The following is a 14,195-nucleotide window of genomic DNA, read 5'->3' on the forward strand; positions in this document are numbered from 1 at the left end:
CCCAGGGCACCTGCTGGGCAGAGCAATGGGTGAAGGCTAATTGGAGGGCTGGGAAGAGGCACTGGCAGGACTGTGGCTGGCCAGGCACAGCCCACAGCCAGGGCTCCCCCACTTTGGGATGCAGGCGCGGAGTGGGGGGAATGAGCTCCTGTGACACTTCCTCCGGAGGGCCTCCCCTTCAAGGACCCCAAAACAGCCACAGTGGAAAGTGCCCCGAGAGGGCTAGATCCCCATGCAAACAGATACACATGTGGCTCACAGTGAGTACCTCTAAGGCAGCCTCAGCCAGGAAGGGGCACAACAAGAAAGGTGGGATGACTTCCAACTTATTTTCAAATCCACTGCTAACCAGATGCAGAACAAACTTCATTCTTATAAAGCTGACTTTTGAAAATGTCTCAAAACACAGTGTCCGCTGGGCCAGCCATGGGAGCACCTTCCTCTGGGAGGGAGAAGCTGGGGGGAATGCAGGTGAGGGGAGGGCAGGGAGCAGGGAGGGCAGGCACAGGAAGGGCGCCATACTGCTGAGCAGAAGAGGGACTTGGGTGAAGCACATGGCTCAGGGAAGACAGGAGGACTCCAGGGCATCCAACGTCTACTTAGAAGTAAGAATATACTTTTCATATAGCCAGAAATTGGTCTGAGGCAAAAACAGCAGGCTGTACCCAATGAGATTTGCTAAAAAGCAGCACAATGGGTGACAGAGGGTTTCAGGTTGAGGACTGTCATCCAGTCTACACATTCCAGGCTGCAGCAGAGTGGGCACCTCCCAGAGAGACTCAACAGAGGCACCACCCAGGACAGAGGGGGGCAGATGGTGATGCCTGGTGCTGGCAGCCTTTGGGGAGGCATGATGCCGTATTCCAAGCCTCTGCCCCTTGTCTTAATGTTCCCAAATCCTACTGACAACATCACCACTGACGTGTGCCCAGCTTCTCCCTCCCCGCCTCCCACTCTGAAAAGGCCAGCCAGGTACCTTACCTCTGCAAACAGAGGAGAAATAATTGTAGATAAACACTGAGAGAAAGGCCTCTTTGGGATGTCTTTCTTCTTGAAGGAGAGGAAAAAAGGTCATGAGAAACATTTAACATTCACATCAGCAATAATGCAATAAACCTCACATGCGGACTGTGGAAGCTTGGGGGCTGCCTCTAACTTCACGCTGAGGAAACGTCCTCCATGCACCACAACATCGGAAAAAGACCATCAGAGGCATCTCCTCTCACTAGACTTCAAAGTTTCACTTGCAGTGACATGCAAAACCCACACTCAGGGGAAATCGGCATCTGGGTTTCATGTGGAACCCCATGGGCACAGGGCAATGAACTGCCTTGTCTCGATAACTGTGCAGAAGTGCTTTCCTGGTTGGGCATGGTGGCTCACGCCTGTCATTCCAACACTGTGGGAAGCCGAGGCAGGAGGATCACATGAGCCCAAGAGTTGGAGTCCAGCCTGGGCAACACAGACCCTGTTTCTACAAAAAACAAAAAACGTTTTAAATAAACTGGACAGGGTGTCACACGCCTGCAATCCCAGTTACTCAGGAGGCTGAAGTGGAAGGATCGCTTGAGCCCAGGAATTTGAGGCTGCAGTGAGCTATGATGGCACCACTGCACTCCAGTCTGGGTGACAGAGACCCTGTCTCAAAAAAAAAAAAAAAAAAAACAGAGACAGAGAGAAACTACTTTACTAATGCAAACCTGGAAATAGAAATCAGGTCAAGATCAACCATTCCAAGTGCTGTCCAGGACTGAGGTTGAGTTTCTACTTTTGCAACCTCCACTTGGACACTGAACAGCTGTTCACTTATCAAAGCAGGGCTTGGAGGATCAACAGGGGACAGCACTGGCCCACCCTGCCTGAGAGAAAATACACCACTATGCTTTACAAGACCCTAAATAGATGGCCTTGCGTAACTTTAACGGGCATAAAAGCAATTAATCAAAATTGTTTTACATAAATTTCAAAAGCAATGCAGTTACTTATCCCTAAAACTGAATTACAAAATTATGACATGTAAGTAAGTAACCCCAACATGCAAAACAGTCCCTCAAAGACAGCTATGAAATCAGTTCACAGGAGACCGCACCCCCAGACCCCATAACAGCAGGGCTAAAAGGAGCAGAATGGAGCAGCACAGAACAGACCAGAGGCCAGACTCCCCAGTGTGAGCACCTGGATCATCAGACAACTGAAGCTCCTGATCTGTCCATCCCCTAGCAACAAAAAACAGCTGCCACAAAGGACCCCACCCGCACCCACAGCAAGCTTCACACACAAGTGCCTGCAAAACCCTGTGAACTGAGGTCAGTGTGAGCATTCTGGAGGGAGCAGACGTACCTTGTTTCCGTCTAAGTCTGACGGCTGAAGAGCTCCGTTCTCGAGATTCTTGGGATCTTTTTCTCGGATTGTGAAGATCCAGTCCCCAGAATCACTTCCCCCCGCAGCTTGGCCATCTGTTTCCCTTAACACAGAAATGCAGGGAAATCCCGTCAGTGCTCGAACACCTGCTCTGAGGACTGGGGTACCGCCGAATCCACACCCACCAATCCCAAGTCCCCACCCATCACATCCTTGCCCAGTCCTGAGATTTTCCAAAGATGACCCTGCCTCCCTCACAGAGAAGAGACCATCAGAAGGCGGTTCCCACACCCCCCTGGGTGCCACTGTGTGCATGTCCACCTCCTACTCCTCCGCCTCTTCCTCCTCCTCCTAGAGGACACCTCCCTGGGAGCCCCTCTCTGGGACATCAGCTTCTCTCTGCTGGGCTCCTCCTCTCACCACGCAGGCAGGCGTCTCTGCGTCCTGCCTCACCACAGCCATCTCTCGGCCTGGGTTCTGGGATCCACATTCGCTGCCTCCATTTGGTGCCCTCCACTCACTCCAAAGCCCACTCATGTCCCTCTGCACACTCCCTGGCCCATCATAAGATGATGATGTGCTGGTCACTCCCTATCCCGAATGGGCCTCACAGGCAATGATCCCTTTGCCCCACTGATCGACCTGATGCCTGTGGCCCCACTGAGCCTTCACCTCCTCCCGCCCCTTGCCACACCTGTCCCCTCTCACTCACAGGTGAAGCCTCACCCTCATACCAGCTTCCCTGGGGGCCAGCCTCACTCCCCCACACACCCCAACTGACACCCTTTGCTCTCTCGGCTCCACTGACCTCCACAGAACGGTGACCCCTAAAAGCCCACCTCACCTGCCCAGCTGTCTCACCTGAACTCCACACCTCCATGCCACTTCACGTTGGACGTCTCCTCCTGGACAACTCAGACTCACACACACGGTCTACCCACACCTGGCTTCCTGCACCTCGAATCCCACGCTGCCTGAGCCTGGACGCCAGCTTCCCTCCTTGACCCAAATCCACCGCCTTGTCCTGGCTCTCCAAACCTCTCTCCAGTCTCTGTCTTGTCATCTCTGTTGCTACCCCTGCAAGCTCCCAATGGCAGCACCTCAAGAACTTCCAAGGTCAGTGGTCTCAACCTTGGCTTTAAACTGGCATCACCTAGAAACCCTGAAAAACCACTTAGGGTCTCATCCACAGAAACCCTCATTCATCTGACCTGGAGCATGGAACTGCACTATGGATCAACCTTATTCCTGCCAAGGCATGCAGAACAGATGAGTTCCCAGGCTCCCACTTCCTGACACATCCCTGGCCCGACTGCCTCCCCAGCCTTCCCCACACAAATGGCTGCAGCCCCACTTTGCCTCTGATGCCAAAGGAATTCCTAGATGCCGAACTTGAAAGCAGTTCTCCGTAAGTCACTTCCTGGTACAGAGCTTCTACCAGACTCAACAGGGAATCACAAAAACATGCATTTCTAGCCTTTCAGGTATTCATGTGATACAATTTCACCTTGTCAGGATTTTAAGAACATGAAGTGTAATGGAAAACAAGACAGAACAGAAAGAAACAAAACAGAACACAGTGAAACAGCCAGGTCTGGACCCCTACGCACAGCTCTAAGAGTTCCCTCGAAGAAACTCCACTGACAACATCAAGAGGCTAAATGATGCCCAAACAGGCCCATGCTGTGTCTAACACAACAATCGCCACCAACCTGGATTATCTGAAAAAAACTCAACAAGAAACGAAATGCACACCAAACAAGTGACAAGGACCAGCGGCTCCATCCTACACCATGCTTGGGCCACCCAGGGGCCACTTACGCATCAGAATCCTCAGAGCTTGAGTCCTCATGGCTCTGCTCCGCCTTCCATCTCTTGTACCTGTCGATGAGCTCGGTCAAGTAGGAAGTTTTCTTTGCATTGCGTAGGATAAACTTGTGCTTCAGTAACTCCCTAGCAGTGGGTCTCTGGAAAAACACACACAACAACCCAAGTATGAGATGAAGCTCTCCATCCCCGCCGAAAGGACACACTTCAGCCTCAAAACATCAGCCTGCCTGATGACTGGACTCCACTCCACAGCTCTTCTCACTGTGACTCGCCCCAAGATGAGAGTCTCAGGACCTACGCCTGGACTCCGGGTGCTGTGGTGGGCATGGCACTGAGTTTCCAAGGAGGTCCTTAATATTCTACAGGTAGCCATCCAATGAAAGCACAAGAACTTCCCCCAGATAAATGCACTTCCACAGAAAACTCTGCACAGAACTTCAGAGGGATTATTCATGAGAGCTTATCTCCTAATTTATAAAATACTTTATGACAAATGCTGACAAAATACTTGTTCTGTGTCGCTTTTACTTTTTGTTTGAGACAGAGTCTTGCTCTGTTGCCCAGGTTGGAGTGCAGTGGTGAGATCTCGGCTCACTGCAACTTCTGCCGCACAGGTTCAAGCGATTCTCCTGCTTCAGCCTCCTAAGTAGCTGGGGCTACAGGAATGTGCCACTACACCTAGTGTATTATTTCTATTTTTGCAGAGATGGGGTTTCACCATGTTGGCCAGGCTAGTCTCAAACTCCTGACCTCAGGTGATCCACCCTCCTCAGACTCTCCAAGTGCTAGGATTACAGGCATGAGCCACCGTGCCTGGCCGCTTTGTTAACTTTCTGTATTAATGTTTGACCACATCCAGACACATAATAGAAATGTCAATTTGGAATTATCTCAAAGAAACCATAAGGGAGCCAGCAGATGCCCTTTTTCCTGTCTGTTGAAAGAGCGGGGTGCTCTTCATCACCCACTGTCCCAGTTTAGAAAGGCTGTTGCCCAGGTCCCTCCCTTCCCTTGTTATTGGGCTGAGGACTTCACCCATGCCCTGAGCTCAGCATGGCCACCGCAAGCAGCACCCAGCCAGCTACCTGCCTTGAAGATGGTGACAGTGATAGGGAATGTGCTTCCCAAGGAAACCAGCTTGGCCCAAATTGGAACAGACAGAAGGAACACCCAAACCCCAAGTCAAACCAAGATCCCACTCACTCCAAACTACGAAAGCTTGATTACAAGAGTCAAGCACATTTTCAGATTCAAACTCGTGAGAAACCTGATCACCTCAGGTATTCTCCCTCTCTGTCCACATGAGGGTAAAACCCCAACTACCCCTGAGGTGCTCATATTCTCGCCTCTCAGCCGGCTCCTCAGTAGCTGTAGGGTGGAGCGGTGTGTGCTGGGGAATAAGCTCGTATTAGACGCATGCTGTGCATGGGAAGGCATGCCTGCAAGCGGCCGCATCTCCACCAGTGCATGGTGGGTGCAACAAACATCATCATGCAATAAAATGCAGAGCATCATGGCACGTGGGACAAGCCTCACCACTACCTCACGCTGATGGGGTGATCAATCACTGGCGTGGTGGTCTCCGGCTGCATCTCCTTAGAGGTGCTTAGAAAATGTTGCATTCTGGCCAAGCACGGTGGCCCACACCTGTAATCCCAGCACTTTGGGAGGCCGAGGCAGTGGATCACGAGTTCAGGAGATCGAGACCAGCCTGGCCAACAAGGTGAAACCACATCTCTACCAAAAATACAAAAATTAGCTGAGTGTGGTGGTGCACGCCTGTAGTCCCAGCTACTCAGGAGGCTGAGGCAGGAGAATCCCCTGAACCCAAGAGGCGGAGGTTGCAGTGAGCCAAGATCACGCCACTGCACTCCAGCCTGGTGACAGAGTGAGAATCCGTCTCAAAAAAAAAAAAGAAAATATTGCATTTCCCACTTAATTCCTTTACCAAAACCGGTGTATTAGAAAACCACGGTGCTCTTGTAAAAGTAACCACCCATTTTTAATTAAGAGTTAGGAAAAGGGGTGCTCAGATTGGCCTTCAGCTGGAAAACTCAAACAAATCAATGACATACGGTGCTGCATCCAACACCGACACACACTGACAACTTTCAAATAAATGTCCTAATTCAAAGAGAAAACAGGGCAAAGCCAGGCAGTCGTTACTGCTGTAAGGCTCTGCCAGAGTCCATTAAACCTAAAAAGAGAAGTGGGCAGGAAGAGGCGGGGATAGCAAAGAGGGGCTTGGTTGTATTTGTATTTTCTAATCTTTTGTTTCCTAACATATGCCATCTGGAAATTGAAAACATTTACTTTAAAGACATATTTAGCCACTTATTTCCAAGCTAAACTTTCCCATTCCTAAAAACAGTGTAACAGTTTATGGCCTGATCCTCTATCGATATTAAACTTTGATGATTCCACATTTAATATTAAGGAGAATATTCTTCAGATTCAATGAAGTATGAGATGGTAGAAATCTAAAGCAAAATAAGGAAATTGCTAATACTTATAAAATGTATTTGCAAACCAAAGAGGTCAATCATACTTATTTATAGAAAAAGAAAAATGAGGAATTCCATGAAGACAGCTGAAAAGAAATCCCAACAGGATGTATCTAAACCAAGTCAAAACTCACATAGGGAGGGATGTTCAGATCCCCAGGAAACTTACAAAGCTCGGCTCCTTATTCAAACAGGCCTCCACAAACTCCTTGAGGGGTTTGCTGTAGTTTCCTTCCAATGTTGGTGGGTTGTTCTTTGGAATGAGGAATAAAACTTTCATGGGGTGCAGCTCGGAATGAGGTGGTTCCCCTCTTGCAAGTTCAATAGCTGTTATGCCCAGGGACCAGATATCTGCCTGCAACAAGAAAAGCACCTTTACCAACACCAAGCAGGAATCAATTCCAATTAACAATATTTAGGGGAAAAACGGTAAACATGTCTGAATACTTCTGAGGTTTGGAGAAAGGCATTTTTAACTGCTATTTAAAAACATAAGTCCTCACTATAAATTCAAGAGACAATGACAGGAGAAAGTGTAACATGCCAAATGCTTTCTGCCTCTACACCAAGACAGCTTATCAAGCCACTCCTAACACACCTCCTGCTGGATGCGTTCGGCGTTCCCTGTGGAATCCCTGAAGCCAGCAGGACTGGTAGGAGAGGTGAGCAGCGAGGAGGAGTCTGGAGAGGGAGTACGCTTGTGGGTCACCCCCTCCAGCAGTGCTTAGAACTTAGGGCACAGCTTTGAGGTCAAGAGCAGGTACCTTGGTCTCAAGAGACCTGGGCTGAAATGCCGGTTCTACAGTCAAAGTCCTGTGACATCGGATGAAAGGGCTAATCTCTGAGTCGTGTTTCCCTAATTTGTAGAATGTGAGTGGAAGAGGAGGTGGCCAAGCCAGGTGCCTTACATGGGGCCCAGAACTTAAAAAAAAAGTTTATTACGAAAATGCTCAAACATACAAAGAACTGAGAAATAGTAATATAATGCATCCTCATAAACCGACTGCAAGAATTTCATGATTATTAACATTTTCCCACACAGGTTTTGTCCATGTGTCTGTGTTCCCATACTGTATTTTAAAAATAACTGTCATCATCCCCCTGCCGAGTACTTCAGTGTGCCAACGTAAGGACTTTTTACTACCTATCAATGCCTAAAATTAACACCAATTCCTTCATGTCCTATATAATTAAATGTCCTCTGCTGTTCAAAAACAATCATTCCATGGCTGGTTTATCTGAATCAAGATCCAAACACAGTCCACAGGGTACAACAGACTGTTTCAACCTACAACAGTCCTCTCCCCAGTGCCATCAACTTGAAACCGGTCCCAAGTTCTGGATTTGTCTAGTGGTTTCTTCCTGGTGTCATTTACTGTGTTTCTCTAGTGCCTGTATTTTCTGCCAAATGTCCTACGGGAGACATCTGTGAAAATTGTGTGGCCCCAACCAGAGCACCTCAAGTCCAGCTGCCCCACCTCCTTCTGCCCACCCAAGCAGTTAGGTGAAGGAACAAAGTCCTTGAACATGTCATGTAAATGAGAAGAGCCAGGTAGTCTTAAGAGGAACTTGACAGCTGAGGCTTTGACAGCAGATGATACCAATCCCCACACAAGACCAAAGCTGACAGTGAGGCAGGATACAGTCCTATATGGGCTGGCAGAAGATGACTTGGGGAACGGGGTAGAGAACACACCTTACTCTGGTACAGCTTCCCTGCTGCTCTCACTGTGCACTATAATCCATCACTATTCCAAGAACTTCAGTTAGAACTGAATACATCTCTCACACTCACTCTTCAGCAGGAAATGCAAAGGCTGAAGCATCACTGTGGTGGCTGCAAGGTGCTTTAACTCTCCAGAGGACACACTTGCCATGTTCCTGCAACCTTATCGAGTACCAGAAATCCCTACTGGAAGACCCTGAGCCCATGGGAATGATGCCTATGGCATATTCTATTTCCTTATTCTCACTGAAGACAAAAAGCTGCCAGCAAGTCTTGCTCTAAATTCTTTCTACTAAATCCTATACTGAGGGGGTCAGTCTAGAAGAGCTGATGCTACACGGAACACTGTTTTCCTTCCCTCCACAACTTGGACTCTTTGCTTTAGTCTGCATTGCCTCATCTTAAAAACCTGCAGAAATGTAACTGATCCTGGCTCTTGCCCCTAGGAGGGAGAGGAAGGTGCACGGGGGCACACAGATGGGCAAGCACCCAGAACCATGGCCACAGGAGGACAGGTGTGGGCAGGCACAAGGAGGGAGGAGGGGAGAGGCAAGAACAGAGGAGACTAATATGACCCATGCCCAGCAGCGCTTCTCCACGCCAATAGGTGACTCTCAAGTTTGTGTGATTCCACATCTGCCTGCCTCCCAGGCATCTCAGATTTCGTTACAGTTCCTGCTGTTTTCAAAGCATGCTGTCTCCTAGCCACACAGATCCAGAGCCTTCTCATTTTTAAGGGCACATAATAGTTAAATGAATTTTGGGAGTACATGTGATATTCTGGTCCAAGTATACAGTGTGTAGCAATCAAATCTGGGTAGCTGGGATACCCCTCACCTCAAACATGGATCATTCCAAATCTTTTCTTCTGGCTATTTGAAACACAATAAATTATTAACTGTGGTCACCCTACTGTGCTACTGAACCTGATCTCTGATGGACGCTCCTCCAGACCTCTAAGCATCTCTCTCTCAATCAGCTAAGCACACTTGGTGACTGGCAGGGCCCGGCAGTGGCCGATCTCTATTAAAGAGTATGTCAGTAATGCGCTTGCCTTGATTTCACTGAAAGGCCCAAGGACTGGTTTTCAGGCTCAGGGACAGACAGGAAGCAGGCAGCAGCCAGCACAGAGGAGCGAACACCAGCTTCCATGAGCCAATGTATGCCACAAGAAGTCCACTGAGAAAACCCTGCCAGCCCCATCTGAATGCAGCCCACACAGCGATCACCTGGCTTCCCAGGAGGGCAGCAGCACAGCACCGTCAAGAACAAACATGGGGACCGGGGCATGGTGGCTCAAGCCTATAATCCCACCACTTTGAGAGGCCGAGGCAGGTGTATCACTTGAGGCCAGGAGTTTGAGACCAGCCTGGCCAACATGGCAAAACCCCATCTCTACTAAAAATACAAAAATTTTTAGTAGAGCCAGGTGTGGTGGCCTGCCCCACGCAGGAGATAATCACTTGAACCTGGGAGGCAGACATTGCAGTGAGCAATACCATAAGTCTGGATAACAGAGTCAGACCCTGTATCAAAAAAGAAAAGTGGGGGCCATCCTCCGGGCAGGCATGCCAGGAGCCCAGGTTCACCCAGCTCCTTAGGACCCCCTTTGGACCCTCCTAAATCCAGCCGCATCCCAGGATGTATGGTTGCTGGGCTCTCAGCACCCTGTGTCCCCTCTACCCCTCCTAACTTAGATCAGTCTAAAGCAATCTCTTCTCCCCAGGACTTCTATGGGGGGCTCCCACGTGGTCTTCCTGCCTGCTGGCTCTCCTGGCAGACATATAACTATGACTAATTTGGAAACCTGGACTGACACTTAAATCAATGGCAAGCAATGTGGCCATACAACACATCGAAAGCCACAAAAATATCCAAATTTGTTAAACCCAATTACTTCTATTTCTAGGCATCTATGCTAAATTTTAAATTTGGAAGATGGTATATGCCCAGAATATTCAACAGCAGCATTACTTATGTTCAACCTCAGAAGAATAAGTTGCTATGACACATTAACTTAATGAAGTACAGGATTTAACAATGTCTTGATAGGGAAACTTATACATACATATTATTGAGTTTATCTATTACTGCTTCTAGGAAAAATGACAGCAGATTAAGAACTTGTCTCTGAGGTGTTTTGCTTTGTTTTTGAGGTGGAGACTCACTCTGTCACCCAGGCTGCAGCCTCGATCTCATAGGCTCAAGCCATCCTCCCACCTCAGCCTCCTGGATAGCTGCCTGGGGCTACAGGGCACACCACCATGCCCAGCTAATTTTTTAATTCTTTGAAGAGGCAGGAGGCAGAGGTGGGGGTAGGTCTTGCTTTATTGCTCAGGCTGGTCTTGAACTCCTGGCCTCAAGCTCTTCTCCCACCAAGGCCTCCCAAAGTGCCGGGGTTTTAGGCGTGAGCCATCATGCCTGGCCCGTGTCCAAGTTTTAAAGTAAACGTTATGTGGGGAACAGGCAGTCATCTTTCAAAGCAATTAAAATGAGGTAAAAGGTAAGACTCATTTTGGGCCATTTGGGAAAGATATGAAATGAGATATTAAGACACTGCTGACAGGAAAAAAAACACTGATTTCTAACATATGTTCCAGTCAGAAGCTGCAAATGCGCATATTCACTGCAAGCGGATCTTCCTGGGGCTCGCTCCTGAGTGACCCCTGAGCTCCTGGTCACTGATGGCTCAGGACTCTCCCCGACAATCGGAGAGGTGGGAGTCTCCCAGCAGCATCCTCCGTCTTCACAGTATCGTGTCAGATAAAGAACGCTGGCTACAAACTAGAGATACAATACAATTTAAGTGATAGTTTTTAAATTATAGAAGGAAAGTAATTCTAAAAGAAACCAATCAACTCTATAATCAAGAGGAAGAATAAAACCACGGATAACCCTAAGTCACAGTTGTAACTGGGCAAAACAGAATCTGACTTAATATAAGTGTATTACTTAAGCAGATGCAATCTTTAGGAACACACTTGTCAGTGGTGTCTAGAGGCGTAGCTGATGTTTATCACCACTAAGAGCAACACGTGGTTGACCAAACATTACTACCTGCGAAAATAAAGCCTGTTGCCTCCCGCTTCACCTTCTTCCCTTGCCCTCAGGGCTCATCCTCCCAGCCAGGCCTGTGGGTAATTCTTGATCGGGATGCAGGAGCAGGGAGTCCATGGGCTCAGTGCCCAGTGACAGGAAGGGCTGGTGCACAGTGCACTATACAGGTCAGCTGCCTGGCTCTGGCAGCTTGTCAGATCCCACCACACTTTCACTTATCTTCAACAATGCTTTTTCCTCCATCAATGAATCACCAATTTCCACTTTCCACCATGGTTAGACTGCAAACCAAGCACAATCCCTTCGCTAAGGTACCATTATCAAAATCTTACAAGGAAAAAGGGAGATTTGAGTTCTTCAGCCCAGGACCTCTCTCTAGTGTTAAAACCGGAGGCAGTGAGCAGTTATCTCCCTTGGCACCATGTCCCAAGGATAGGGGCTCCTTGAAACAAACCTAACTTCCCAAAATCCCCTTAAAACATTACTCATGAAGGTTCTTAGGACATGTGGGCAATAAAGACTTAGTAATGTCATGCTAAGTTAAGAACTGGGATTGACAGAAGATGCCCTCTGTATGCAAACACATTCAGCAACACTTGAGCAACCCAGACAAGACAAGGGGACACAGGTAGTGCCAGAGGACAATGTTCAAAAAGGTCCCAAACAGGTTCTAAACATAAACAGGAAACAGGTGTGTATTCCCTTTAGTTCAGTGAGATGAAGAAGCTATTAAGGCAGGTAAAGTCCATCTCTTCTGCCAACCCTCCCTTCCTTTGAGAATCACCGTGTGAACCTAGGTGTGACTTGGGCACGTGCCTTCCTAACTACCATACAGAACCCTGTCCCCAATAACGGGAAGGTCTTTCCTTACCTGCAGTGCACAGACTAGGGGGGAAATTGTCTGGGAGTCATGCAAGAGAGAATGGAGTCAAAGTTGGGAAGCAGCTGAGTGAGTCACGAGACCAGAACAGGCGGCCTCCAGTGCACCCCGAGGAGCACTGGCTGCCCAGGAGGCAAGCCAGCCACTGAAGGGCCACACACGGGGCGGGTGGAAGAGCAACCTTGTCAGGCCCGGCTTGTGACAACAGCTGCCAGTCCAGAACCACACCCAGGGGGTAGGGGTGCGGCAGGGGAAATCTCAGCCCTAAGACCCAGCCTGAAACCCTACTTCTGATAACGAGACTCAGACACAGATGTGACCCTCCCAGGTCCTCACCACACATCTCCCAGATCAAAAAATCTAGAAAGTCAATTTCACATCAACATAAGAGTTTGCTCATGATTTCCAGTTCAGAGTTGTTGGGTATGATCTAAGCAAGTGAAACAACTTCTGACATGAGTCAGAGTAAAGGTAAAAACTGACCAAAAATGTGACACATTTTTTCATACTCTCTCTAATCCACCCCACAATACTACAACACCTACTGATCAGATCAGAGCCTTCTGGTGTGTTTTTTTTTTTTTTCTTTTCTTTTGAGACAGGGTCTTGCTGCTGCCCAGGCTGGAGTGCAGTGATGCAATCTGGTCTTACTGCAACCTCCGCCTCCTAGGTTCAAGTAATTAGTTCTCCTGTCTCAACCTCCTGAGTAGCTGGGACTACAGGTGTGTGTCACCATGCCCAGCTAATTTTAGTATTTTTAGTAGAAATGGGATTTCATCATGTTAGCCAGGCTGGTCTCAAGCCTCAGCCTCAGGTTCCCCAAGTGCTGGGATTACAGGCACTCATGAGCCACCACACCTGGCCAGAGCCTCCTGATGCTGAAGAGCTGGAAGAAGGCAGCTGGTCAACATGGGATGTTGGGACACTGTTTCCAGCAAACGCCCATGGAGGCCCTGCCCTCTAAGGAAAGCGGGTGGGGATGGCTCAGGCAGACAGGACAGCTCTTGAAGAAAGGTTCTTAAGCAAGCAGTCATGGCGGAACTGAAAATGTCAGATCTTCACATGGCCTGTTTCCTTTTCTCCGTGGCACTTGTGTGATCTGAAACTGCTTATTTACCGTTTCTTCTCTCTACCTCAAGAGAGGAGGGAGTGTGCCGTCTTGCTCACAGCTGTATTCACAGCACAGGTGCTCAGTACAAATTTGTGAATGAATGACACCAGCCTGATTTTCCTCATTTGAAGGCACTTAACTTTTTAAGTTTAATGTTTGTAATAAACCTTTTGTCCTCTTGAAAAGATTCTGACATATGTAATCATCTCTGCTCATTCATTTTGCTTGGTACCAGGCAACATCTTTGACTTATAGGTTCACATTATTCTTAACTTCAGCTAAGTTTTAAATCTTTAAAAGAGTTTCTGTTATATTTATTCTGGAGTTTTACCAATTAGCACTTCCACTGATTCTTTTTTTTTTTTTTTTAAGTGATCCTTGAAGTTAACTGAGAAGTTGTAGTTGCATAATATGATGTATTTTTAGGGCTTGATGACATTTCAGTCAATATACAAAACATTGCTTAAAAAAGCAGATAGAAATGTCTGTGGATCTGATGTCTCCACCTTTTTTTTTTCCTAAAGAAGAAAAAGAGAGAAAGAAAGAAAAAAAAGAATGAAAGAGAAAAAAAAAGAGAGAGAAAGAGGGAGAGAGAACGGAAATCTTGCTCTATTGCCCAGCCTCGAATGCAGTCTAAAAATGGGTATTGAAAACCTCTCTTATGCCAATAATTGTGCTTAACAGTGGAGACAGGAAGGAATAAGGGAGGAAAATAACAAACAAGCA

The 14,195-nt window shown here is 47.9% G+C and overlaps 1 protein-coding gene across 15 annotated transcripts in view; it reads right to left on the reverse strand.

The window, feature by feature from the left end:
• Positions 1-14,195, reverse strand: part of STK24 (serine/threonine kinase 24) — a 145,437-nt gene that overhangs the window by 5,557 nt on the left and 125,685 nt on the right. For 11 of the 15 annotated variants that reach the window (XM_054244242.2, XM_003731901.6, XM_078371084.1 and 8 more), the window contains 4 exons: positions 6,865-7,050; positions 4,183-4,328; positions 2,341-2,464; positions 982-1,050 (listed from right to left, as the gene is read on the reverse strand). In XM_054244242.2, coding sequence (XP_054100217.1) covers positions 982-1,050; positions 2,341-2,464; positions 4,183-4,328; positions 6,865-7,050 — 525 coding nt within the window. The remainder of the gene's footprint in view (positions 1-981; positions 1,051-2,340; positions 2,465-4,182; positions 4,329-6,864; positions 7,051-14,195) is intronic. The other 4 variants (XM_035292937.3, XM_054244177.2, XM_078370896.1 and 1 more) reach the window with 1 other exon arrangement.

Source organism: Callithrix jacchus, chromosome 1 (assembly GCF_049354715.1).
Source record: "Callithrix jacchus isolate 240 chromosome 1, calJac240_pri, whole genome shotgun sequence".
NCBI lineage: Eukaryota > Metazoa > Chordata > Mammalia > Primates > Cebidae > Callithrix > Callithrix jacchus.